The sequence below is a fragment of the Alosa alosa genome, chromosome 18 (assembly GCF_017589495.1).
Source record: "Alosa alosa isolate M-15738 ecotype Scorff River chromosome 18, AALO_Geno_1.1, whole genome shotgun sequence".
In the NCBI taxonomy this organism is placed as follows: domain Eukaryota; kingdom Metazoa; phylum Chordata; class Actinopteri; order Clupeiformes; family Clupeidae; genus Alosa; species Alosa alosa.
Window position 1 is genome coordinate 3388151 of NC_063206.1, and position 26815 is coordinate 3414965.

Consider the following 26815-nt stretch of genomic DNA (forward strand, 5'->3'; position numbering starts at 1 on the left):
TTTGGCCATGATTTAAGACCATGTAAACTTGTCTCCTGAAAGGCAAAAGGTGTTTGAGCAGAGGTGATTTGCAACCAGCAGGGATTTTTCTTATCGGAGACACCAGTTTTCCAAAACGTGATAATTCACGGGCAATATAAGTAAGTATAAGTATATATACTCTTTTGATCCTGTGAGGGAAATTTGGTCTCTGCATTTATCCCAATCCGTGAATTAGTGAAACACACACAGCACACAGTGAACACACAGTGAGGTGAAGCACACACTAATCCCGGCACAGTGAGCTGCCTGCATCAACAGCGGCGCTCGGGGAGCAGTGAGGGGTTAGGTGCCTTGCTGCTCAAGGGGAGAACAGGTGTGAGGGAGTCCTTAATGACCACACCGCACTCAATGGCATCTTTAGCTCTGGTGTGAGGGAGTCCTTAATGACCACACCGCACTCAATGGCATCTTTAGCTCTGGTGTGAGGGAGTCCTTAATGACCACACCGCACTCAATGGCATCTTTAGCTCAGGTGTGAGGGAGTCCTTAATGACCACACCGCACTCAATGGCCTCTTTAGCTTTCGCAACAGAACTTAGAAATCATCGCTCGATTCATCCGTGAGGTCGAGACCACACGCTCATGATGCCCCATGACTTCCAACAGCTAAACTGCACTCCTCTATACTGACATCAGAATCCACCTTGACCTCCGCAAAAAAAGAGTATCTACAAAACAAACTACACGACAAACTAAAAAAAAATAGCCAAAAGGGCAACACAGAAGATAAAGTTAGAAATTCAGAGGAAGTCGCAGCCAGACGGCTATGCCCCTCACGTGTCTCACTCACAGCACTCTGCCCACTCGTTCGCACATGCGCTCAGAAAGAAAGAAAGAAAGAAAGAAAGAAAGAATTTGAATTTTGAACTTTATTGTGTTGCACAACAGCACAAAAACTCAATTAATCAATGATGCCCAAAAGCTATGTCTATAGTATGTCTATGTCTGTATTTAAAGCATGTCTATGTCTGCATGGGAAAGTAAGAAACGAAATTTCAATTCTTTGTATGACCAGTGCATGTAAAGAAATTGACAATAAAAGCCGACTTGACTTGACTTGACTTGACTTGAATATATATTTTTTCTAAGAACACAACACACAAAAATAAAAAAATAAATAAAAACAATAACATCTACAGATGTTCAAAGTGCAACTTGTTGTCAATGATTGTACACAACACTTGTTTACAACACCACAAGTCTACAAAAGTCTCAAGGTCCTGCATCATTTCATAAAAACGGAAATCAACCAATACTCTAGCTTTGGCTAGAGCTGGAAACAAGACTAACATCATCGCCAGGCATTTGATCCACCTTATTTCTTCGGCTGACATAAATGGCCATCTTGGCCTGCCCTAAAATGAAATTCAGTAATTTGCATTCATTCTGCCTGGCCTTGTGTACTTAAAACCAAGAATAAAAAACCTCAGTGGAGAAATCTGCACCAAATTTACTAAACAAGCGCTGCAAAATAAGGAACAAAGTCCTCAGTCTGACACATTGTGAGAATGCATGAAAAATAGTCTCTCTCTGAAAACAAAAAGGACATTCCTGACCAACATTTGGATTTAAAATTGAGACAAAAGAATTGACAGCCACATGAAGTATTTTTTAGGAGATGTGACACCACCCGACAAGACCTTAACCCCAAGCAATCAGCGAACCCCTTCACATTCCCAAAATCAGATCCTGCCAAATCTATCACATTTTTTAAAATCACAGTCTTTGAGCTGAGAAGCATCTTCTCAAGCGCAGGTAATCCAACTTCGGAAACGTCCAAACGCGCACCCCCAATCACAGGCTCATACAAAAGCCAGTATAAGGAGGTTATTGACCCCTGCCTTTGCACACTGAACAGGGCCCAAATTCCCAAACTAAAACAGACTGTATTTTCTGCAAGAGATCCAGTGGAGGGTCCACACAGGCTAGACGATGCCAAAAAGATGATGCCACCAAGTTGTTAATAATAAGTGTGCGCCCCCTATATGACATCTTTGGTAACAGCCACCTCCACCTCTAAAGCCGCCCTTTAACATTTACAACTGCCCCTTCCCAATTGTTTTGCATTACTTTTTCATTCCCCAGAAAGACCCCCAGATACTTAAAACCATCTCTTTTCCAACACAGCCCATCTGGAAGTTTTGGTTCCCCCTCTCTCCATTGACCAAGCAATAGAGCCTCACTTTTCGGCCAGTTGACCTTGGCCGATGAAAAAGCCCCAAATTCCCCCAGGGTACTTAAGATTACCTCTACATCCCTTTCCCCACTTATTAATACAACTATGTCATCGGCATAGGCCGATAAACGAAGGGTTACCATACAACCTGGTACATGCACGCCACTCAAAGTTTTCCTTAGTCTGTGTAACAGAGGCTCTATTGCTATTGAATATAACATCCCAGACAAAGAACAACCCTGCCTCACACCCTCACTGTACTGAACCCTGATCTTCTGCACAAAGCCTTCACTGAAACCAAAGGCCTTTAAAACATCCCACAAATAGCTATGCTCCACCCGATCGAAAGCTTTTTCCTGATCTAGTGAGATCAACCCAACATCAAGACCCAGAGAATGGGAAACATGAAAAACATCTCGAATCAAAGAAACGTTATCAAAGATTACTCTGCCTTGTATGCAATAGGTCTGGTCCGGATGGATGACCTGTTCAATTACCTTGCCTAGCCTATTGGCCAGTGTCTTGGAAAGTAATTTGTAATCACTGCACAAGAGCGACACGGGCCTCCAGCACCTTATGTCCGTTAGGTCTCCTTTTTTAGGGAGGAGAGTGAGGACCGCCCTACGACAGCTCAACGGCAGACGCCCTCCGGCGAGACGGTCATTGAGCATCGCCAGTAAGTCCTCCCCTACCTCCGGCCAGAATGACTTGTAAAAATCCACTGGAATGCCATCCAGGCCAGGGGCCTTGCCACTCTCCATACCTTGAAGGACCCTCTCCACTTCTCCCAAAGTCAGAGCTGCATCGAGCTCGGCCAGAGACTCCATGGAGACCTGTGGCAGGCCATCCAAAAAGACATCGTCAGCCCGTTCAGCCTCTAGCTCGCTCTTGTACAGATCCTGATAAAATTGTGCGGCTCTATTCCGAATCTCTCGGGTGCCCGTCAATGGAACACCCGACTCAGAACGCAGTGAGTGGATAAATCTTTTCTGGCCGTTTTTCTTTTCCAAGCTAAAAAAGAATTTAGAAGGCACATCCATCTGGTCCATGCTACGGAACCGTGAAGGGACCAGGGCACCCTTTGCACTGATGCCAAGCAACTCAGCTAAAGTACTTTTCCTTTTTGCCAAATTATCAGTTTCATCATAGTTCCCAGCAGAATATGCCAAATTCTGAATTTCCACCAACTCTTTTTCTAGTGCCTCAACAGATCGGGTTCTGTCCCTTGTGACGTTTTGGGTGTATTGTTTGCACAATTGTTGGATTTGTACTTTTCCAATATCCCACCATTGCTGCAAGGAGTTAAAAGAATCCTTGTGTGCTCTAAAATCAACCCAGAAAGTTTTGAAAACATCTCTAAAGAATGTATCATGTAACAGGGATGTGTTAAAATGCCAATATGCGCTCTTTGGCTTCACAGAGCACAGGGTTACCATACAGATAACTAACTTATGATCAGAAAAACCCACAGGAGAAATCAAACAGTTTCCAAAAATATTCAGGTGGTGTTTAAAACAGTAGAATCTGTCAAGCCTAGCCATGGAGAGTGTGTTGCTGTGAGCGTGGACCCAGATGTATTGCCTCTGCTCTTTGTGAAGGATTCTCCACACATCAACTAGGTTATGCGTCTGTATGCATTGTGTGAGTGTTCTGCGGGAAAGCATATGGGGCTCAGTATGATTTCTATCTACATCATTTTCAGTGCAGTTAAAGTCTCCACCAACAAATAAAAATTCCTCACTATTGCACCCAGACTCAGCAGCGGATAAGGTATCTAAAAACAATACTCTATATGCCGCCTTCGTTGGGGCATACACACAGATAAACACAAAGACAAGATTTTCAAAACAAGCCCTAACTTTCAATAACCTTCCTTCTACAATTTCCTCAATTTCATGGGAAACTGGAGTAAAATTCTTTTTTGAACAAAACCAAGAACACCCCCACTAACCGAGGTGTTGTGGCTTAGTAATGAAAACCCATCCCACTCCAATGCCCAGTCAGCTCGCGTTCCCTGCATCGCCAGGCGTTTTGCAAAAAACATCATCAAGACGTTTCTGCTTTGCCCATTCATAGAGCCCCGCCCTCTTCAATGGGTCCCTTGCCCCATTCAAATTTAGGGAAGCAATTCGCAAATCACCCATGAGAAAGAGCAGAAATAAAAAAAAAGACAAACGGCATGTACTTAATCATCGCAAACGACAGGGAAATTAACGCTGACTGTCGGTATCACTGTTACCCAACACAGTATTTAACTTTATAACGTACTTTCTCAAACGGAAACCTTCCCTTTCTGTGAAACGCCCTTCAGCCAAAAACAACCTTGTTTTGGACATAAACTGTTCCACGTTAGGGAAATAATCGTCAATCTGGACATTTCTGGCATGTTTAGTTTGTAACAGAAATATTTAATATCAACTACGCTGTAACACTGAGCAGGGACACCACTTGGGCGCAGAGTGCAACTGATACTACAATCAGTTTCACTCCCGCTCTCGGTGTCACCAGGAGTGAGAAGCTTCGCCTCTTTCTTTTTGGCCGGTGAATGTCGTTTACTCTCTTATTTTTGAGAGGCATTTTGAAAACGGTTTCTTCCGCTTCTATTTGAGAGCTTTCATCCCCAACATCATCATCAAAAGACTGATCGACATTATCCACTGACACACAACTATGCTGCGAGTTATCAGCTGGTTCACTTTGCGCGTCCTCAACTCCTCCCGGGTCAACAGGAGCACCCTGCTCAGGGGGGCATTCTTCCGATGCACTCTACTGCATCGGGGCACTACTCCCTCTCCCGGTGTTTGACCCCCTCCTGCCCCAGCATGCTCCCCATTCGTATGAGTTTCAGTAGGCCTACTAGAGCCATGTCCCTTCTCAGCATTCACATCAGTGTGCAAATCATTAACGCATCAATTTGCGGAATTACCACTCTTGTCAGGACAAGCTCGTACCTGATGACCAAATTGACCACAACCAAAACACTTCGTCATACGTGTGGTCACAAAAATCGCATAATTGAAATCATCCACCGTTATATTAAGTGTCAAATCTAGATCCTTATTATCTTTCACAATCATGTAAACATATTGCCTGAAGGACACGATATGTTTCAGGAGTGGAGATTTACTAGACATTGCTATCTTTCTGATGGGTGACACTAGTTTACCATAGCGGGACAGTGTTTGGGCAAGAATGTCATCTTTAATAAAGGGCAGGATGTTAGACAAGATTACTTTTTTAGAAGGGGTCGATAAAAGGTAGCACTGAGGTAAAAACACCGTCAATTCCTACTCCGCGTTCAACAACTTCATTGGCCACGGCCACTGTTTCAAGAAACAGCATAACCGCATTATTCATGCGAGCAGCGGACAGAATTTTGTCATGACCAACCATTTCTCCTATCGCCAAACTACACTCCCTCAACGCTGGCTGGTAGTTATTTTAATGGCGCGGTTGCCTCAGAAGACTATCAAACTTCCTGTACCTGAGGCTGCCATGCTTCCAGTCAAGAAGCAGGCGCCGCAGTACAAGAGAGTACTACACTAAACACACCAAAAAAACTCTAGAAAAAATAAAGCTTTGAAAACACAAATAAGAAAAAAAAGAAAATAAAGAAAATAAAGAAAATAAAGAAAGAGAAACCAGTGATTAGGCATTTCCGCCTGCAGTTCGCCTACAGACGCCTCAGGGCCTCATGCCAGCCCTCACAAGACGCCAGCGCCGCCCTCACAAGACGCCTGCGGTTCCCGTTATCAGACGCCTCACCCGTGCTCTCCCTCAAGACGCCCGTGCTCCATCGACGCCTCCGTGCTCCGCCACAAGACGCTTCAGCCCATCGCACGCCCGCCTGCTTGGTGGCCCGTTCACAGACGCCAGCCGTTTCGCTCCGCAGACACGCCCTTGCTCAAGAGACGCCCGTTATCAGCCGCCAGCGCCCGGGCCTCCGCCAGGTTCGCCCGTGCTCGAGAGAGAGAGAGAGACTCCGCCCGCCACGCCCAGAGAGAGAGAGAGGCAGAGTAGAGAGAGAGAGAGAGAGAGAGAGAGAGAGAGAGAGAGAGAGAGAGAGAGAGAGAGAGAGAGAGAGAGAGAAGATTGACACCAATAAACCGGCAAAAACATGATTTCCAAACATGAGAATTTATAGACAACAAAAACTAAGCAGACAAAAAGTATCATGGGTAAAAACAGGAACAAAGTCATTCCCCATTTCCAGCCACAAACCAGTGAGTCAAACTGCAGTCCACCAGCGGCAGTATCCCCGACAGGGATACCGATTTTAAACACAGACCAACAGTTCAATGTAAGTATCGTACAGAGCCCTAAGGACCATGGTGGGACTTATCTTTTGAGAGCCCCTATTGCATTCCCTGGCAATACTTTTGACTTGACTCTGACTATTAAACACTATTGTGAGGGAGCGTAAAACTTATTGCGAGGGAATGCAAAAGTGTTGCAGGAGAATGCAAAAGAGGTTCTAAAACTAAATTCCTACTTCTAAAAAGATCATTCCCACCAGGGTCCTCTGGTGGCTGTGCAGCACAGTAGGTTAAATTAGGGTCCATTATTGAAACATCATCAGCATTTTTAACATTGGTTTTGTGGATAAGCATCTGAGGCAGAAAAAAACAAATCTTATTCCACTCGAACTGGCCACTGAAGCACGTCAGATGAACCATGCCGCCTCCAGGCCACACGTCACAATGGAGACTGCTGCATTACTACGGCCTTCTTTTTGATCTGTTACATCGGTATAATTGTGTGTGTGTGTGTGTGTGTGTGGTGTATGCAGGCAGAACAAGCTGGGAAAAAATGGCATTTTTGTGTGTGTATGCGTGAATGTTGTATAATGTGATGGCCTTGCATGTGTGTGTGTGTGTGTGTGTGAGAACAAGAGTAATGTGATGGTCTGTGTGTGTGTATGTGTGTGTGTTGATCCGTGGTGTGGCCTTGCTGTGAACTCTGACCAGGAACACCTGTTCTGGGCAGGAGAGAAAAGCCAGAAGTGACCTTTTGACCTCTACGTAATGAAACATATTTTTTAATATCATGCAGGGACTCCACAGAGAAGCCCTGTCCTGGTCACTAGCCATCAGACCCAGCACAAGTCCTGGCCCGTTTCCTGTGTGTGTGTGTTTTTTACTGTACGCCTGCCTCTCTTCATTTAACGCTTTTGCTTTCGATTGGATTTCATCTGTTGTCATTGAAGAGGACACAGAAGCGCGCACGCACGCACGCACGCACAAAGACTATTATTTTGTCATTCTTTCTCTATCCTCTTCCCACAGTCATTAACTCTTTCATCCCAAAAGGCCTGTTTCCCCTTAGCAACATCAACCCTCATTGGCCGCTGACGAGGACTCCTAAAAAGACTGACAGCTCCCATTGGCTAAAGGAAGAGACGCTTAGCAGGAAGGAAAGCTCCTATTGGCCGGTGGGAAGAAATGGGGGTTCTCAGCTGCCAGGCTACATCAGCCAATGTGACTTGATCTTGCTATGGTGGGGGGGGGCAACCAGTTCATGGAACACAGACCCTATGCTGCCAACCAATGAGAGGGAGTTAAGTAATTTAGGGACGAGTGAGCGTTGCAGGAAGTGCATCATAACAAAGGGACGCCAGACCCTCCTGTAACAGCTGGACTGCGATACTGCAGACTCGAAAAACTAGTTAGAAAATAAGGCAGAAAAACGACAGGTTTCCCATGCTGCTTCCTCATGTTGGAATGTGTAAAAATATTCAAAAAAAACAAAAGGATGCCTTCTTGTATGTGATTTCTGCAACAGTAATACTGAAAATGGGCACAGCACTGCAGTCTCCAATGATTGATTGATTGTGTGTGTGTGTGTGTGTGTGTGTGTGTGTGTGTGTGTGTGTGTGTAAACAAACAAACAAAACCAATAAAAACAATTGAACAACAAACAAACGCATGTGCCTGAATGTCCATAATTGCAAAGGGACCATAGAGGCCTTTCTGAAGAGTGGGACTGGTCACTCACTAGCTGTCTCTGGGACTGGTCACTCAGTGGGACTGGTCACTCTGCCAGACAGCAAAGGGGAAATGGGAGGTCAGAGTTTCCAGTGTTGAGCAACAGTCACGGGACAGTGACTGACCCCTTAACTCGCTCATCACACGGCAGCTACAGAGGGATTTCAATCTGTGTAAATCAGCTGAGTGTGTGTGTGACTGTGTGACTGTGTGTGTGTGAGAGAGAATCATCTCTTTCTCAATCCTTGTTATCTGTTCCTGTCCGAGTCTTTGACCACATCTGCATTTCTCTTGCTCAATGCATGGGAGTGGTCAGTGCTGTGCTAAAGTTGACTAAAAAGAGGAAAAAAAAAAAAAAAAACATCTTTTGGAAATAGTGTAGTGGTTAAGGAGCTGGGCTAGCGTGCTGTAGCCTGAAAGATATGGGGTGGTGGTAGTGTAGTAGTGGTTTAGGAGCTGGGCTAGCGTGCTGTAGCCTGAAAGATATGGGGTGGTGGTAGTGTAGTAGTGGTTTAGGAGCTGGGCTAGCGTGCTGTAGCCTGAAAGATATGGGGTGGTGGTAGTGTAGTAGTGGTTTAGGAGCTGGGCTAGCGTGCTGTAGCCTGAAAGATATGGGGTGGTGGTAGTGTAGTAGTGGTTTAGGAGCTGGGCTAGTGTGTAGTAGCCTGTAGGGTGGTGGTAGTGTAGTGGTTAAGGAGCTGGGCTAGCGTGCTGTAGCCTGAAAGATATGGGTTGGTGGTAGTGTAGTGGTTTAGGACCTGGGCTAGCGTGCAGTAGCCTGTAGGGTAGTGGTAGTGTAGTGGTTAAGGAGCTGGGCTAGCGTGCTGTAGCCTGTAGGGTGGAGGTTAAGGAGCTGGGCTAGCATGCAGTAGCCTGTAGGGTGGAGGTAGCGTTGTGGTTAAGGAGCTGGGCTAGCGTGCAGTAGCCTGTAGGGTGGTGGTAGTGTAGTGGTTAAGGAGCTGGGCTAGCGTGCTGTAGCCTGTAGGGTGGTGGTAGTGTAGTGGTTAAGGAGCTGGGCTAGCGTGCAGTAGCCTGTAGGGTGGTGGCAAGGGGGCAGGCGAATTCCCGGAAGTAGAAGCATCGATGTAGCGGTGGTTATCAACTCTCTGCTAACCCCATAGAACGCCCATTCATTTAGGATTTTTTTGAACTCCCATAACTTCATATAACATATATCCTGTGCCGATATTGTAGCTTCTGTGTTATCTACATAAACAATAAAAGGCAAAACAAGACTCGACTACCTCATACGTAACGTTAGGTTCCCGTAAGAAGAATGTTTAGCATGTCCGTTTGAAGGAAGCTATTAATCAAGGGAGATAACCGTATTGTTTGGATAAGAAGCGTAGTCCAGCCAGCACGGAAACTCGTGAACAAAGCTATGTAGCCTACAATAGCATTGTATGTTAAGGTAAAGCACAGAGGCAAGTAAACCTAATGAAAAACAGTAGTTTTACCGTTAGGTAGTCTAACGATAATCATTTCAGAGGTTTTCGATGGATTGACCGTAGGTCAGAAAAGTGGAAAGAAGATTAGCTTCAAGACTATAACTTTTTTGTTTTGTTTTACCATGACTGTTTTTGAAGATGATCATGTGTGATAGTTTGAACATAAACACGACTTGATATCACTTGTGAGGACGATATTAATAATAATAATACATAAATAAATGTTTAACTTTGAAGGCGAAGGAAGTGTGATAAGAATTTCTGTGCATCTATCATATGAGTTACAAGATTTAGTTCGATGGCTAACGTCACGAAGTTAAGTGTGAGTCTGCGCAGTACTGGGGGGGACCAACAGAAAAATCGTTCAATTTGTGTCAGTGCCCTCCCATTGAGAACGACGGAGTCTGTTCGTCCATTTCTTTTACTGTCTATGGGTGGTGGTAGTGTAGCCTAGTGGTTAAGGAGCTGGGCTAGCGTGCAGTAGCCTGTAGGGTGGTGGTAGTGTAGTGGTTAAGGAGCTGGGCTAGCATGCAGTAGCCTGAAAGTTGTGTTTGTGTGTGTGTGTGTGTGTGTGTATATATATGTGTATATATATATATATATATATATATATATATATATATATATATATATATATATATATATATATATATTATGCTCTCGATTTCTGGAGCTTCACAAAAAATACACTCTCTCTACAAATATACTCTCTCATGCACGCACGCACGCACGCACGCACTTCAGCAGCGCGTCATGCACTACTGTCCCCTGGGCACAAAGCAGTGGGATTCTTCAGTGGACAAATGTTTGCAGAAGGACGAGAGTGGGGACGATTAGGGGCGGCTGAAGGAGGCTGCAGGACGCATCGCACAAAGGCCCGCTGACCACAGCACTCCTGGGAGGGGCCCCCGCCGCACAAAGGCCCGCTGACCACAGCACTCCTGGGAGGGGCCCCCGCCGCACAAAAGGGATCCACACCCCCACACCCCCACACACACACACAGGTGCTCGAAAGAACCTCCATCTCAAAGCCTCCACAAGCCTCTATGCTCCCTCCAGAACAAAGGTGTGAGTGTGTGTGTGTGTGTGTGTGTGTGTGTGTGTGTGTGTGAGTGTGTGAGTGTGTGTGTCTCTTTCTCTTCAGTGTCACCAGGACATCTTCACCATCACTGCTTTTTTAAACTGAAAATACTTGAGTTCTAGTTCCAGTGAATGAGGTGTGTGTTGGCCAGATGTTTGTGTGGCCCTGAACAGGCGAACAAAGGCTCAGAGTCCTCTCTGCGTCAGCGGTGCCCATTAATAGCCCTAAAGGACTCTTCAGGTGCCCTCTCAATTGACCACTTCTGGCCGAGTATGTCCTTAGACTATGGCCCACATTATATTTCATTTTCTATATTTATTGTCTGTGTGTGCGTGTGTAGACATATTGGAAACACCAGTATACACCCCCACCCACACACCTTTTGATACTTTAAAGACAGAGTTGGGGCTCTAAAATAGGTTAGAACTTTGATTTAGAGAGAGAGAGAGAGAGAGAGAGAGAGAGAGAGAGAGAGAGAGAGAAAAGAGAAAGAAAGAGAAAGAAAGAAAGAAAGAGACAGAGAGAGAGAGAAGCAGAGAGAGGGGGAGGTGCAGTAGAGGAAGAGCTGGATTATGGACATGAATAAGGTCTAAGGGCTCCCATCAGCAAAACAAGCCTGGATATGGACATCCCACTGCCCACACACACACACACACACACACATACACGAAACAATTACATCACCAATCATTACTGTACACACAGATACAAATTCACACACTAACATAAAGTTCAATCAGTATTTCCCATACATTGACTTATTTGTGGCGGCCCACCACAATATCAACATTGACCACCACACAAGGATTTTCCAGGTTGTACTACATTGTGCTTAAATCTGATTAGCATCATAACCACGCTGCGCTAATTTGTTAAAAACTGTTCGGCAACCCTACCACCACAAATAGAATTTAATTCTGTGGGAAACACTGTCAATGTATTCTTGTGGTAGTCCCAAAACTGCAACAATTATTTTACATTCAGCATTAGAAGAAATGTTCTTCCATGTTTCCTTCATGAACTCTCTGGATGTTGCAGGTTTGTTTATTGTTTTCCTTTTGTCTTGAGCGCTTGTTTATTGTTTTCCTTTTGTCTTGAGCGCTTGTTTATTGTTTTCCTTTTGTCTTGAGCGCTTGTTTATCGTTTTCCTTTTGTCTTGAGCGCTTGTTTATTGTTTTCCTTTTGTCTTGAGCGCTTGTTTATCGTTTTCCTTTTGTCTTCCATTCCAGGAACTCTCTGAATACCAATTTTCCAAACAAATATCTCTTTCTAAAGAACCATCAGTGTGGCCAAATAGGAACACAAATGCAGGAAAGTGCGTTCCTGAAGACTATTACGGAAGGGAGCGCGATCTGTTCAGCCTTTGCTGGTGCTCACAGAAAAGAATACATGAATTGAGCTCTTTGCTCATTCAAAATTTGTGTGGAACACCACAAACACTTTGTTGACCTTGCTCGGCGGTTCATTCTGCGCGCTTCTTATAGGGGAGGAAAATCCTTGGCCCCACTCATTTCAAGACTATGCCAGTCAACAACTGCACTTCTAATAAGCGCAGTGCATGCGCTCACAGAATAACAGGCAGGGGTCAGGGGTCAGGTGGTCAAGCCGCAAAGCTAAGAAATGTTAAGGTCTCTCCGTTTTTGTTGGCCAATCCGAGGCGTGCGTGGTGTGTGTGAGTGTGTGTGTGTGTGTGTGTGTGTGTGTGTGTGTGTGTGTGTGTCAGGGACAAAACGCCACACAGCAACATCAGAATAGAGCCATCAGACGGCGCGCTCTCTGTTAAATACAAAATACACTCACAGCAGACTCACTGCATCAAATTAGCCAGGCAAGACTGCAGAGAGGAGCAGAGCTGTTGGGTTTGAGGAATGAAGAGAGAGAGGAGGCAAACTGTTGTGTTTGGGAGAGAGGAGAGAGAGGGCAGAGCTGTTGTGTTTGGGAGAGAGGAGGCAGAGCCAAGTTTGTATTTGGAAAGAGGAAGAGCAAACTGTGTGTTTGGAGAGAGAAGAGCAAGCTGTTGTGTTTGGAAATAACAGAGCCAACTGTTGTGTTTGGTGTGAAAAAAGAGACAAGAGAGAGAACTGTTGTGTTTGGAGAGAGAGAAGAAGAGGCACTGTTGTGTTTGGAGAGAGAGAAGGATGCAAGAGCTATTTGTGTTTGGAGAGAGAGGAGAGGAGGCAGAGCTGTTATTTAAATCTCTCTCCGTTTTGTTTAATCCCAGGCGTCGTGGATGCTGCTGGCAGCAGGAGCGGCTGGTGCGCCTGGTCACCTCTCTTCTTTGTGCTGAGAGTGGAGAGGCTCTCACATTTAAATATGCCAAACACACTAATGTGCTATTTACTCAAATTCCTCTGTGTGTGTGTGTGTGTGTGTGTGTGTGTGTGTCAGGGACAAAACGCCACACAGCAACATCAGAATAGAGCCATCAGACCGCGCGCTTTCTGTTAAATACAAAATACACTCACAGCAGACTCACTGTCAATTAGCCAGGGTAAGACTGTAGAGGAGGCAGAGCTGTTGTGTTTGGAGAGAGAGGAGAGGAGGCAGAGCTGTTGTGTTTGGAGAGAGAGAGAGGAGGCAGAGCTGTTGTGTTTGGAGAGAGAGGAGGCAGAGCTGTTGTGTTTGGAGAGAGAGGAGGCAGAGCTGTTGTGTTTGGAGAGAGAGGAGGCAGAGCTGTTGTGTTTGGAGAGAGAGGAGGCAGAGCTGTTGTGTTTAAGAGGAGAGAGAGAGAGGGAGAAAAGAGGAAGGAGCTATTGTGGGAGGGAGAGAGAAGGAAACAGAACTATTGTGTTTAATTGAAGGAAAGCAAAACTATTGTGTTTAGTAATGAAAAAATTTAGAGAAGGAACCTAGCCTATTTAATGTTGTTTGGAAGAACCAGAGCTAAACTATTGTGTTTAATTAATGAGGAAACAAACTGTTGTGTGTTTAATAATAGTGCTGTTTAGGAAAAGGAAACATAGCCCCTGTTAATGTTTGGGGAAGAGAGCTGAAACTGTGTGTTTAAGAGAAAAGGAAACAAAACTGTTAATGTTGGAGAAGGGAGACAAACTGTTGTGTTTATGGAAATTTGGGAGAGAAGGGAGGGAGACAGAACTGTTAATGTTTGAGAGAGGGAGGCAGAGCTGTTGTGTTTAGCGGAGAGAAGGAGGCCAAACTATTGTGTTTGGAGAAGAAGGAGGCAACTAATTGTGTTAGAGAAAGAGAGAGGGGAGGAGGCACTTGGGGCTGTGTAAGCTTCGAACTATCGGTGGATTCTTTGTCATTGTGGTCAGTTGCTGTGGGCACCAGGCTGGTGTAAGTACCTGCTTTGGGAGCAGCCGGGTTCCGGGCCCACAGGGATTTTCTGGCCTGGTGCTGTTCATGCCGTCGATGGCGGAGATCCCCGTCTGGATCATCTCCTCGGGGTAGATACGACACTGAGGGTTGATTGGCTGGCCTGGAGGCGGTAACCCATGGAAACCAGTTTTAAACTGCTCTGGGACAGCAGGCTCAGACTAAAGGCATCATACTACCAGACTGACAACATAGGCATTTCAAATGTGCTACAGCAATTACGCATATCAAAGTAGATACACTGAGTGCATTCACTCACTGGTTAATGTGATGAAACTGCATGGTAGTGTGTGTGTGTGTGTGTGTGTGAGATTCACTCTTAGAGTCCAGTGCGCAATGCTCTTACCCATGATGTCCAGATAGTCCTCAGCCAGGACAGAAGGCCCGCGGTCAATGGGCTTCCCAGAGCCGTTAAACACACGCCCTGCACACACATCCACGTCATCGATCAGATCAACAAAATCCACATGGTGTGTGTGTGTGTGTGCGTGCTCACAGATGTGACCTTGTGTGTGTGTGTGTGAGCATGTGTGGTAGGGCCTGCATGATGGTGTGTGCGTGCGTGTGTTGTGTGTGTGTGTGTGTGTGTGGGGGGTTGCATGATGGTGTGTGTGTGTGTAAGTCTGGATGATGGTGTGAGTGTGTGTGTAAGCGCGTGTGTGTGTGTGTCTGCATGATGGTGTGTGGGGGGGTGTGTGTGTGTGTGTAAGCGTGTGTGTGTGAGCGTGTGTGTCTCTTACCCAGCATGTCCTCAGAAACCCGAGGGCATTGTGTATTATGATAATTGTGTGTGTGTTACGGAGCATTCTCTTATCGTCGGGCATGTAAGTGTGTGTAAGCGTGTGTGTGTGTGTGAATTGTAAGCGCGTGTGTGTGTGTGTGTGTTGTTGTTTTGTTCTCTCATCTTGGGCATTATTATTGTCATCGCGTGTAAGCGTGTGTGTGTGTGTGTGTGCGGGTGTAAGCGTGTGTGTGTGTGTGTGTGTGCGTGTGTAAGCGTGTGTATGTGTGTGTAAGCGTGTGTGTGTGTGTGTGCGTGTAAGCGTGTGTGTATGTGTGTGTGTGCATGTGTAAGCGTGTGTGTGTGTGTGTGTGTGTGTAAGCGTGTGTGTCTCTTACCCAGCATGTCCTCAGAGACGGGCATTGTGTGTGTAAGCGTGTGTATGTGTGTGTAAGCGTGTGTGTGTGCGTGTAAGAGTGTGTGTGTGCGTGCGTGTGTAAGCGTGTGTGTGTGTGTGTGTGTGTAAGCGTGTGTCTCTCTTACCCAGCATGTCCTCAAGCGGGCATTATTATTATTAATAAGCGTGTGTGTGTGTGTGTGAGGTGTGTAAGCTGTGTGTGTGTGTGTGTGTGTGTGTGTGTGTGTGGCGTGTGTGTGTGTGTGTGTGTGTGTGTGTGTGGTGTGTGCTTGGCGTGTGTCTCTCTTACCCAGCATGTCCTCAGAGACGGGCATTGTGTGTGTAAGCGTGTGCGTGTGTGTGTGTGTGTGTGTATGTAAGCGTGTGTGTGTGTGTGTGTGTGTGTGTGTGTGTGTGTGTGTGTGTGTGTGTGTGAGCGTGTGTCTCTCTTACCCAGCATGTCCTCAGAGACGGGTGTGCGGAGGATGTCACCGGTGAACTCGCACGCTGTCTTCTTAGCATCAATTCCAGAGGTTCCCTCAAACACCTAGAGAACACACAACATGAGTCACCTAACGCTCAATCAGTCATATCTCTAAACTACACTACACAGAATCCCCCTCACCTGGACCACAGCCTTGGTCCCAATCACCTCCAGAACCTGGCCACTCCTCCTGGTTCCATCCGGCAGGGTGAGGTGGACGATCTCGGCGTACCTGGGGAACTTCACACCCAACACCACACACAGGTGAGACTTTCCACTACGCATGTGTTCACTCATGTTCTAAACACAGGTGAGACCTTCCACTACTCATGTGTTCTCATGTTCTAAACACAGGTGAGACTACAGGTGAGACATTCCACTACTCATGTGTTTACTCATGTTCTAAACAAATGTCAGAATTGCACATCATTCACTTTTGAAGGCACAGAAACGTGTGAGGTCCATCTACCTTGACATTGTCCAGGATCACCAGAGGTCCGTTGACCCCAGACACCGTGGAGTAAGCTGGAGAGAGAGAATATGTCAAATATCCATACAAGACACCTCTTAATCCTTTTTTTTTATTATCATCTTTCTTCTACCATTGCACAATTCCTCTTCCATCTATTGTTTTTATTTATGTTTCTATTCTCAAGGTTCACTGTTTAACGATTATTGTCTTAATGTTCCCACTCGGCGGTACTCTATTTGTTCAAATGTAAGTACACTTTATCTTCTGTTGTCGTTTTGATGCACTTTGCATAGCTATGCTGCACAAGAGGAGCTATACTGACTGACTGCAGATCTTACTTGCATAATGTATGTTCGTGTGTGTGTGTGTCTGATTGATTGCAGATTTTACTTTCATAATGTATGCAAGTAAAAAACACACACGAAAGCATAACAATCAAATCAAAAGATTCTGGCGTTTTCTGTGCCCAGTGGAGATTTCTGAGACGCTGAAGGGATTTCTTCACTCTTACTGTAGCTGCTGTGGTCTTGGTCTCCACCAAGACTAGAGCAGAGCCGTGGCGTGTATGGTGGGGCTCGACAGTGAAAGGCGTCCATCACAGGTTAATGAACAGAGCGGTCATCACAACGCCAAGGCCCCGCGTTTGCCAAACAGTGACCTTTGCGGGAGGATTTTCCAAGGGGGCTTTTTAGAATGCATTTCCATGTCCAAATGCAAGGGGAAGGACAAGTGGGCATGCAAAACTGACCCCCAAGACACACCGATAGGGTCAAATGATCACTGCCTGCCTGTCTGGGCGGCCATTAGCCTACGCGGCCAGGGGACATGAATGTCAATGATTTCAGGGCCATTAGGGAGGCAGCCCACTTACAGAAATGGCAAAGTTTGAAGCACCACTGGGGCGTTGACATGGAAAATAGATGGCTTCAGAAATAACTAACATTAGACATTAAAAGTGTGTGTGTGTGTGTATCAAAGTAGTGCTGCTCTGCAATCTTGCGGCTTTTTGTGCATGTGTGTACACAGGTTCAGGAACTTCCTGGTTGGCATAAAACCCAGAATTCGTCCCTTTTCTGAGTGGAAAGTGGAGGAGAGGAGAGGAGAGGCTGGGACAGTAGTGTGTCCTGCAGGTCTTCCACCAGAGCCCTGGCCTGGTGTGTGTGTGTGTGTGTGAGCTGTCAGTCTCTGGGCTGATACCAAAGGCCAGTGGAAACGCCAGTAGACTGCAGCTCACACAGCACACTAGAGGGCCACAGGGGGCCCCACTATGCTACTAATTAACAGCGGCCAACAAAATAACCCACCGCCGCACAAACGCCTGTTCACACACACACACACACACACACACACACACACACACACACACACACACACACACACACACACACACACACACACACACACACACACACACACACACACACACCACCTGCTTTAGCCCCCATTAGCCAGGGGGGAAAAAACAGTGAAAAGAGAGAGAGAGAAACTGAATAAAGGGCAGAGTGGGAGACAGACAGGGACTTGAGACAGAGAGAGCCAAGACAGAATAGGGTTGCAAGGCTAGTCTTATACACTCCTTTCATCACCAACACCACCAATCACAAGACAGAATAGGGTTGCAAGGCCTGAAAAATATAAACACACACACGCACACACACTTACTTCTATTCTAGTCTTGCACTGATGCCTCAACAAGGTTTGGGAACAAGGCAGAATGAAATGACAGCAAACAAAGCGGACTGGGTGACTGGTCATCTTTTTCCTCGTTTACAGGGTGCTATGTGAAGTCGGTTTAGTTTAAAACATCCAAAAATGCAACAGAATGTGAAGATTTGTTAACATCCATAATATCATAATAGCCTTTGGTCTGTGCTGCCCAGATATCCACTGAGACTAGCATTCAAACCGACTAGCGTTCAAACCGACAAGCGCTCAAACCGACAAGCTTCGGCACGGCTCTCTTGTAACACGTGACATATTACTGAAGCAGCACACAGACAGTGCTGAATGAGTGAGTCTACTTAAAGGCGCTCTAAGTCGATGTTGGGTAACGTCACTTCTATTGACATTCAAACAAAACGGAGAGCTAGCTTGCTACTCCCTCTGTCTGAGTATACTGAGTGCTGAACGTGTGAGTCTACTGAACGTGTGATTCTACTGAGTGCTGAACGCGTGAGTCTACTGAACGCGTGAGTCTACTGAACGCGTGAGTCTACTGAGTGCTGAACGCGTGAGTCTACTGAGTGCTGAACGCGTGACTACTGAGCGCTGAACGCGTGACTCTACTGAGCGCTGAACGCGTGACTCTACTGAGCGCTGAACGCGTGACTCTACTGAGCGCGTGACTCTAATAAGTGATGAACGCGTGAGTCTACCGAGCGCTGAACACGTGAGTCTACTGAGTGCTGAACGCGTGACTCTACTGAACGAGTGAGCTGAACGAGTGAGAGAGAGAGAGAGAGAGAGAGAGAGAGACTCTGCACACTGCAGGTCTGTCTGAGGTGAAGAGACAATGGAACAGGTGAGACAATGGAACAGGTGAGACAATGGAACTGGCCTGCCATCAGCAAGGAGCATCTACTGTAGGCTGTACGGAACTGAACTGAACTGAAGAGGCCATGTGTTCACTTTGCTGGCCTCGAGTGCACATCCTCCTGCCGAGGGACTTCTCACCAGGCTTCAAATGGAACACTTTTCTGCCATCTCGGAGGTTAGTTTATTAACTGCGACTTCACAAAACAGTGTGAAAACCTGGCCCCAAGGATTGAGCTTACAGCAAACACAATCTTCTTCATTGTGTGCCGAGAGAGCGAGATTCCCAAACGCACACTGGGGGAGTAAAAAGGAAGGGTTGGGAGAAAAAGACTCAGCCAATCAGAAGGCCTCCTGGCCGCTCTCGTCGTCCGGGAGTAGCGGCTAAGCGCTGGTCGTCACACTGGTGTGGTAAATAAGGCATTAGGTTCTCATAATTACCCTTATTAGGCTTCAAGAAAACCACCAGCACATCCAACAATGTGGCCTCGGCGCAGGCTACATCTCTTTACCGATGCAGAAAAATACACGCTTTGTTCAAATTCCTTCCTTTTTTTCACAAGACATTATGGGCTTTTTCCATTCCTTGCACGCACACACATACAACCCACACGCACGCAGACGCAGACACACACAACCATCTCCCAGTGCTCTTCTACCCCTCAGACAAATTGCAGAATGTGCTTTGCTTGGACGCGTTTATAAATGGACTTAATAGCCACACTTACCCTACAAATTGCCCATATGCTTCCAAAGAGATACATATGGCTATTTACTAAGCTCTGATAGTAATTATGATGCCAGAAAATTGCAGTGGTATAATTGTACATCAACCTTTGAAAAAAAAAAAAAAAAGGCAAACAAAACAGCGCAAACACAAAAGCACTAATGGAAAATATTTAAGATGTGAAATCTTAAAAACATTGCTCAGTACATTTGGGACTACTTACTTCCACATTAGGCAAATTAGTACAGACATAGACATAGGCGCCAGCTTCTCTGTTACCTCACAGAAAAGACTAATAGAATAAAACAAGAAAATATTCAGAATATTTTCACAAAAAAGCTGTACAGAAATGTTCATGTGTTGGTGTAAACACACACACACATGTGCGGTGAGGGCATGTGAAAAATAAGTATATGAATTATATTAATCTATTAACACTGATGATCATCACTTCAATTAGCTTACATATAGCATATCCCCAAAATGATACGCACTTCGATACATCAGTCACATGCATCTCCCAATTTTACACCATCCTAGAGAAGAAGCCCTCCACCCCATCAAACACACAGCATCTCCTACCAGCAGCCTGAAAGGGGGGCTCTACCAAATCGCCCCCCAGCTTTTTCTCCTTTCTTTTAACTGCCTATACATTCACTTATTCACCAACACTCCCTTGTTCTTGCTCTCTAACACACACACACACACAGAGTGTGAAGTAGCGGCGTTTCCCGTCGGACCTCAAAGGTTAGAGGGTGGCGGCCAGGGGGTCGGAGCGGTCGGGTCGCGGGCCGGAGAGCGGCCTGCCACGGCGCTTTGTCTGCGGAGATGTTAATTGGTGGTAATCCGGCAGCAGAGTCTGTTTGGGTAGCCTGACCTCGGAACCCTGAGGGACACCTCGGTGTGACATACTAAAGGGGCCTATTCATATACTGTTGAAAAAGGAAGGATATGAGAGAGAGAGAGAGAGAGAGAGAGAGAGAGAGAGAGAGAGAGAGAGAGAGAGAGAGACTTTCTGTGTGTGTGTGTGTGTGTGTCTCTCAGATACAGACAGGAAGATTCAGAAGAATCCTTTCTGGGGGCACAGTAGATCAAGCACAACAAACAGGGCTACGGACACACACTGGAATGAACACAAAGATCCTGCACACACCCATGACAAAAACACACACCAACACGGTGATCTCAACACACCCATGACAAAAACACACACTAATGCGGTAATCTCAACACACCCATGACAAAAACACACACTAACGCGGTGATCAACACACCCATGACAAAAACATAGACTGAATCAAAGAGATAAATAAGACAACCAACACCACAGCAAAGAGAGAAAACGTCCTTGTGGCTTTATCTATAAGGGCAATGATGGCATTATCTATAAGGGCAATGGTGGGCTCTTCACCAAATGGATGAAGTCAGGCTAATGTAAGGCATGTAAACATGATGTGAAGGGGATCGCATAGTATTGTGCACTGTTAAGGTCAGTAAGAATAGAGACCATTAAACGCCACACACACACACAGCCCTTCACAGTGGGTCATTTGCAATTTCTGGTGCCCTTGTGAAGAAGCACGTTGGACCCAATGCTGCCCCCCTGTGCAGCCTGTTCTCATACAAAACACCACAAAGAAGGACACACTGCTCCTCTCTTCACCTCCAGAGAGAGATGGACACACACACACAGCTCCTCTCTTCACCTCCAGAGAGAGATGGACACACACACACACAGCTCCTCTCTTCACCTCCAGAGAGAGATGGACACACACACAGCTCCTCTTCACCTCCAGAGAGAGATGGACACAGACACACACTCACACACACACACACACACACACAGCTCCTCTCTTCACCTCCAGAGAGAGATGGACACACACACACACACACACAGCTCCTCTCTTCACCTCCAGAGAGAGATGGACACACACACACACACACACACACACACACACACACCACACACAGCTCCTCTCTTCACCTCCAGAGAGAGATGGACACACACACACACAGCTCATCTCTTCACCTCCAGAGAAAGATGGACACACACACAGCTCATCTCTTCACCACCAGAGAAAGATGGACACACACAGCTAGCAGCTGTATAGTCGTACAGCTAAAGGCATTCAGTAAAGGCCTCATTTAGATCTAAATAGATCTAGATAATTTTAGATCTAAATAATCAACATGAGCAAAACACTCAGTCAAGACACCATTATGGCTTCTGAAATCTCTAAATATTGAACTGGTTGCCAAAAACATGAAAATAAATCGATTCAAAAGGCCATCTATAGGTTGCCTGTGTATGTATTGATGGCATAACGTCTATGTCAATAGCAATCTGTATCTTTAGCAAAGTTAAAAAAGGGGTGTATATTGGTAACTGTGATTGGCTGGTTCATATTGCCAGCTGTGATTGGCTGCTTCGTATTGCCAGCTGTGATTGGCTGGTTCATGTGTCAGCTTTGATGGGCTGGTTCATATGTCAGCTGTGATTGGCTGGTTTGTGTTCTTTCCCTCTTGGATGCAGAGGCAAACTGGCAACACGAGGGCCAAATACTGCAGCCAACAACCAAATAAGGACATTCCTCTTCGCAAACACCGTAGACACAAGAATGCCACTGAATGAGAAGACTGTCAAAACCATCCAAATCACTTATAGAATATAAAAATTTAAATATAGACAACTTAGGAAGACCTCTGCTGAAAACGTTCAAAAACCTGAAAGCAAATTCAGATGTTCACATTCGTATTTTGTGAATTAGACTGTAATTAAAATGCATTTGGATTACCACTGGCTGTGGCTGATGAGGGTGGCAAGAGTTCCTCCCAGTCAGATATATTCATTAGCGCTATATTCATTAGCTATTTCTTCATTGACTAAATCAATGAATTTCCATACAGGAAGTTGGTATCCTGTGGCAGTATTGCTTTCTACACATGCGTGTGTTAAAACACAGGCTCAGATCCACCCTTGAGAGGTGTGATAATGAAGGAAATCTGATTAACACGCAGACATTAACAGCCTCCTGCAAAAACACTGGACGACTCCTTCATCTGTGCAATTATTCTACTGTTGTTGCCCCCCTTTTTTAAGTCAATGAGATATAATTGGCCTGCAATTTATTCCTCTTTTAAAACCATGCAAATTAATCTGTGTGAAAATCATAAATGGCTAAGCCAGGAAAAAGATGGGAGGCAAAGATCCAGGGAGGCAAAAATCCATAAAACAACTGGAGCAGAGAGAGAGAGAGAGAAAGGACAGACAGAGAGAGAGAGAGAGAGAGAGAGAGAGAGAGAGAGAGAGAGAGAGAGAGAGAGAGAGAGAGAGAGAGAGAGAGAGAGAGAGAGAGAGAGAGAGAGAGAGAGAGAGACACTGCAGACAGACGAGGGCGATGCAGACAGACAGAGGGCTTTTATTCCCATTAAATGGAGGGAGGCCAATTACAGCAGGAATAGGTCTTCATTCAGAGACACAAGGACAGCAGGAATCCTCCTCTCCCCACACACACACACACACACACACACACAGCATTTATGAATCCTAACTTGACAGTGAAAAAAAATGTCCAGCAAGGCATTTTACATCTGTTCCCAAACACACATCATATCCAAATATAGGCTGAGTCCTAGACACACACACACACACACACACACACACACACACACACACACAGTTTAACCCCATCACCTTTTGGTAAAGTGGGAGAATAGCAAACCCAATGTAGCCGAGATGAAGTGAAAAGGCCTGTCGGTCTACTGGGAGCATACTGCACTGTTGTGCAGGCCTGTCGGTCTACTGGGAGCATACTGCATTGTTGTGTAGGCCTGTCGGTCTACTGGGAGCATACTGCACTGTTGTGTGGTGCTCTGGGACCTGCAAGAAGGCCGCAGGCTCTTCCGCAAAAACACACACACACTGGACGCACAGTGGCGCAGGTTGAAGGACACACACAGTGGCGCCGGGTGGAGGGGAGCCCATAACGTCTCCTGGCCTCCCTTCATCCAGACAGCTAGATAATCACTAACAAGCGCGCGTGCACACACGCACACACACACACAAAGATGTGAGAAATAAGCTGGAATTTTTCTCTAAAAAAGGCATTTCTTTCGCATTGTGACATCTGAAGGATTTGTTTGCTTCCATGTCATCACAGTTAATTGTTTCCTCGCAGAAAATAACACAGTGCCGCTGAATGCCTTTTCATCCCGTTCAAACGTCTATTTCAAACTAAAACAATGAAGAGGCATCTACTGACTTAATTGCCTTTGTTGCCTCTGACATGATTAAGAGACAAAAGGCCTGGGGATGTGATAGAAAGGGCTGCATTGTGTTACGTTTGCCGTACATTTCCATAGCTCGTCGTATTAGCGTTTCTTATTTGTGTCCAAAAACATTCTCTCTGCTGTCGCTTGCATATTCATCGAGTGGCAGATCTTTATTGTAGTGATATAATGCCATGTCTTTGTGAGAGCTCATGCTTTTATTTTTTAAAAATCGTTTTGCCTCAAATTAATAATGACAGGACAAAAGGCCTCTTCATAAACGCCATCTGCTCCATTTAACTCAGTTTTTATACGCTTGGAAATTGATTATCATTTGATTATCATCATTCTCTCTCTCTCTCTCTCTCTGCCAAAGAAATTCTAATTATGTTCTTGTCTAACAGGACTGACTCTGCACTCACAGAAAAACTCGACGAGATGAGACGAGAGTTTTTATTCAGTTTTTATGGAGACGGACGAGCGGTTAAGTTCGGCAGGATGTGCACTCACCTCACCCACAGCCCCACAGCTCAGCGTCCACCTCATACGCACACCCTCACGGGGACAAGCACGGTCATCTCAACGTCCACCTCATACGCACACCCTCACAGGGACGATCACGGTCATCTCAGCATCCACCTCATACGCACACCCACACTGGGACAATCACAGTCATCTTTACCCACGACGGGACGAGCAGACGCACTGTTTGATACCGTGGAATTTCTTGTTATTAATGTGGGTCCTTCAATAAACACACCATAAGGTACCTTGAAAAAGAATGATCTCTTATTGTTTCTTGTATTGCACTGTAGTTGTGTTTGGTGTTTTACAGCATTGCACTGTAGTTGTGTTAAAAATAAAATAAAAACCTTAATTTTTCCATAAAAATGACTAAAATACACAGAGAATGAATTCAAAATACACAACCTGAAAGGAACTCTGTGTAGCATGTTGTAGTCGGTGCCCTGTGTGTGTGTGTGTGTGTGTGTGTGTGTGAGAGCAGAGCTGAATGCTGTGTGGAATGGAGCTCTCCCCCTCCCAGCCCACTCAGATGCTTAAGGACATAGAGACCTCCAGCATGCCTTCATTACCAACAGGCATTTAGCACACTACCAGTACCTAGGAATACAGTGTTACGCGCGCACACACACACACACACACACACACACACACACACACACACACACGCCTCCCCCTCTCCTTCAGTCGTCATAGACGTTCTATTCCTCCATTAAGTCATTTCTTTCATTTGCTGGAAGGCTTTTAGCCCACTACTTCCCTATTCAGCATGGCACAGAAAAATGCGACCGTCTGTCCTCTTCAATGGGAATGTTAGAAGAGCAAATTAATGACCGGGTCCTGGGTGTGCGTGGAGAACATCGACAGGCTGAGAGCGAGAGAGAAATCTTATCCATGTGCAATATCTCTACATTGCTTGGACACATGCTGTGGGGTTTTTTAACTCGTGCTTGAGAAGTAGTAAACTCAAAACGTATTAGCGGAAATCACTTCCACAATCGACACTTTCAGCAAGAGTGATCTCTGGGAAGAGTAGTGATAAAGAAACACACACACACACACACACACACACAGTTTACATTTTGTTACACTTCATCTTTGTATGCCCAGAGCCCTTTTGAGTCTTCAGGTTTGGCAGCTGACAGTACTGCGGTTATGAAACGGTACAGTAGCCTCCCAAAAATGTAAGACTCACAGGGATTAAGCAGTTCTGGTCAGCAGGAGTGTGGATGGTAGGCATGTGAACACAGCTGATGCGATGTAGCTATAAACGCACCTGTGTATCTCTGTGCAGCCCCTGCATTGTGTTATGTATGGAATATGGATGCAATGCGTGTTTATGAATCCAGTGGAATAGCTGATGCAAGGCACAAACATAGCACGCCACTGAGAATGCCGTTAAAATGCCTAATGGAAGTGATCCAGCTCAGTGCATGAATCTGACAGCCTCGCCAGCTCAGCATCAGCTGCTCTTCACGTGACGCAGTCACATGAGGTGAGGATGATCCTCCATCTGCCTGTCCTTGCGAGCTAACCAGGTTACGCATCAAATACCTCCACACTCTAACTTCCTCACAAGTGGATGAATAACAATACCGCACAATAAAGAAACACTTAAGTTAATATATTATCTTACATGGTTATAAATTGCCCTTATAGTTGCACACCATCAACGTTTCCACTCCATCGCTGCTTTCACAGGCTAGCTTGCAATACTGTACCGTGCCAAGAAGCTAACACTGGGATTAATCTATAGGTATCTATGCCATTGTCAACCAAAAGATAGTCCTTCTATGACTTAATTTAGCATGGCATCTGTAGAGCAACAGAGAGCAGGTCGTTCTGTCTGACGAGGTAAAATAGCTTATAAATCATCAGCTTATAAATCATCAGCTTGTCCGCAATTAAAAATATAAAACATGCATCAGCTGACTAGCGGGCTAGCTATGGAACCTGAAGCTAAGCTAAACCTGAATAACCTTGTCAGCTGATGACATACTCATGACAACTGATGACTGTCTGAGATTAGCCTTACTGGACAGTCACATCACCATAATAATTCGATGAATGAGAGGGGAATCAATTGGTTGAACTACTTTGATCGAATATTAGCGATTGTTGTCGTTTGCACCTCCAAAGCTAGCATCAGTTGTCAGGTAGAGCAGCTGGCTAACCTATGCTAGGTTTACGAACCTACAGATTCGCAGGGTAGCCTACATTCGTAAGACAACGGTATTCACTTTTTAACGCACCGGGATGTCAGTTACATCTACACTGAGGGGCTGTTAAAATTAGACAAAAACGTTAGAATCATTACTTTACCAGGCTAACTCTTTCGGTGGTCTTTACTTCTACGATGGCATTACTTTCTGTCATACAGTACACGCTAATGCTATTTGACTAGTTGGTACATACTCAGCCTCGGTTGAGAGATGTAGTTTCTGGTCACTGCTTGAGCGTGTTGTCTTGCACCAGCCTCGGGGCCGTTGAGATCCACAGGTCGATTTTGCATCATTGTTGCCATTGTAAAATTAATAGAGTAAACCACTCAGTCGAGGTAACTGCTGTGCAAAAAGAAATGAACGTAACACTCACAAGTCATATGACACGAAAAACGGAAGTTT

At 45.6% G+C, this 26815-nt stretch overlaps 1 protein-coding gene across 1 annotated transcript in view; it reads right to left on the reverse strand.

Moving 5' to 3' along the window:
* Positions 1-26815, reverse strand: part of atp6v1ba (ATPase, H+ transporting, lysosomal, V1 subunit B, member a) — a 44574-nt gene extending 17759 nt beyond the window's left edge. Inside the window, exons 1-8 of the mRNA XM_048270257.1 lie at positions 26607-26815; positions 16139-16194; positions 15811-15909; positions 15639-15732; positions 14414-14491; positions 14037-14170; positions 2982-3117; positions 383-474 (exon numbers count right to left, since the gene is read on the reverse strand). Coding sequence (XP_048126214.1) covers positions 383-474; positions 2982-3117; positions 14037-14170; positions 14414-14491; positions 15639-15732; positions 15811-15909; positions 16139-16194; positions 26607-26715 — 798 coding nt within the window. The 5' untranslated portion in view covers positions 26716-26815. The remainder of the gene's footprint in view (positions 1-382; positions 475-2981; positions 3118-14036; positions 14171-14413; positions 14492-15638; positions 15733-15810; positions 15910-16138; positions 16195-26606) is intronic.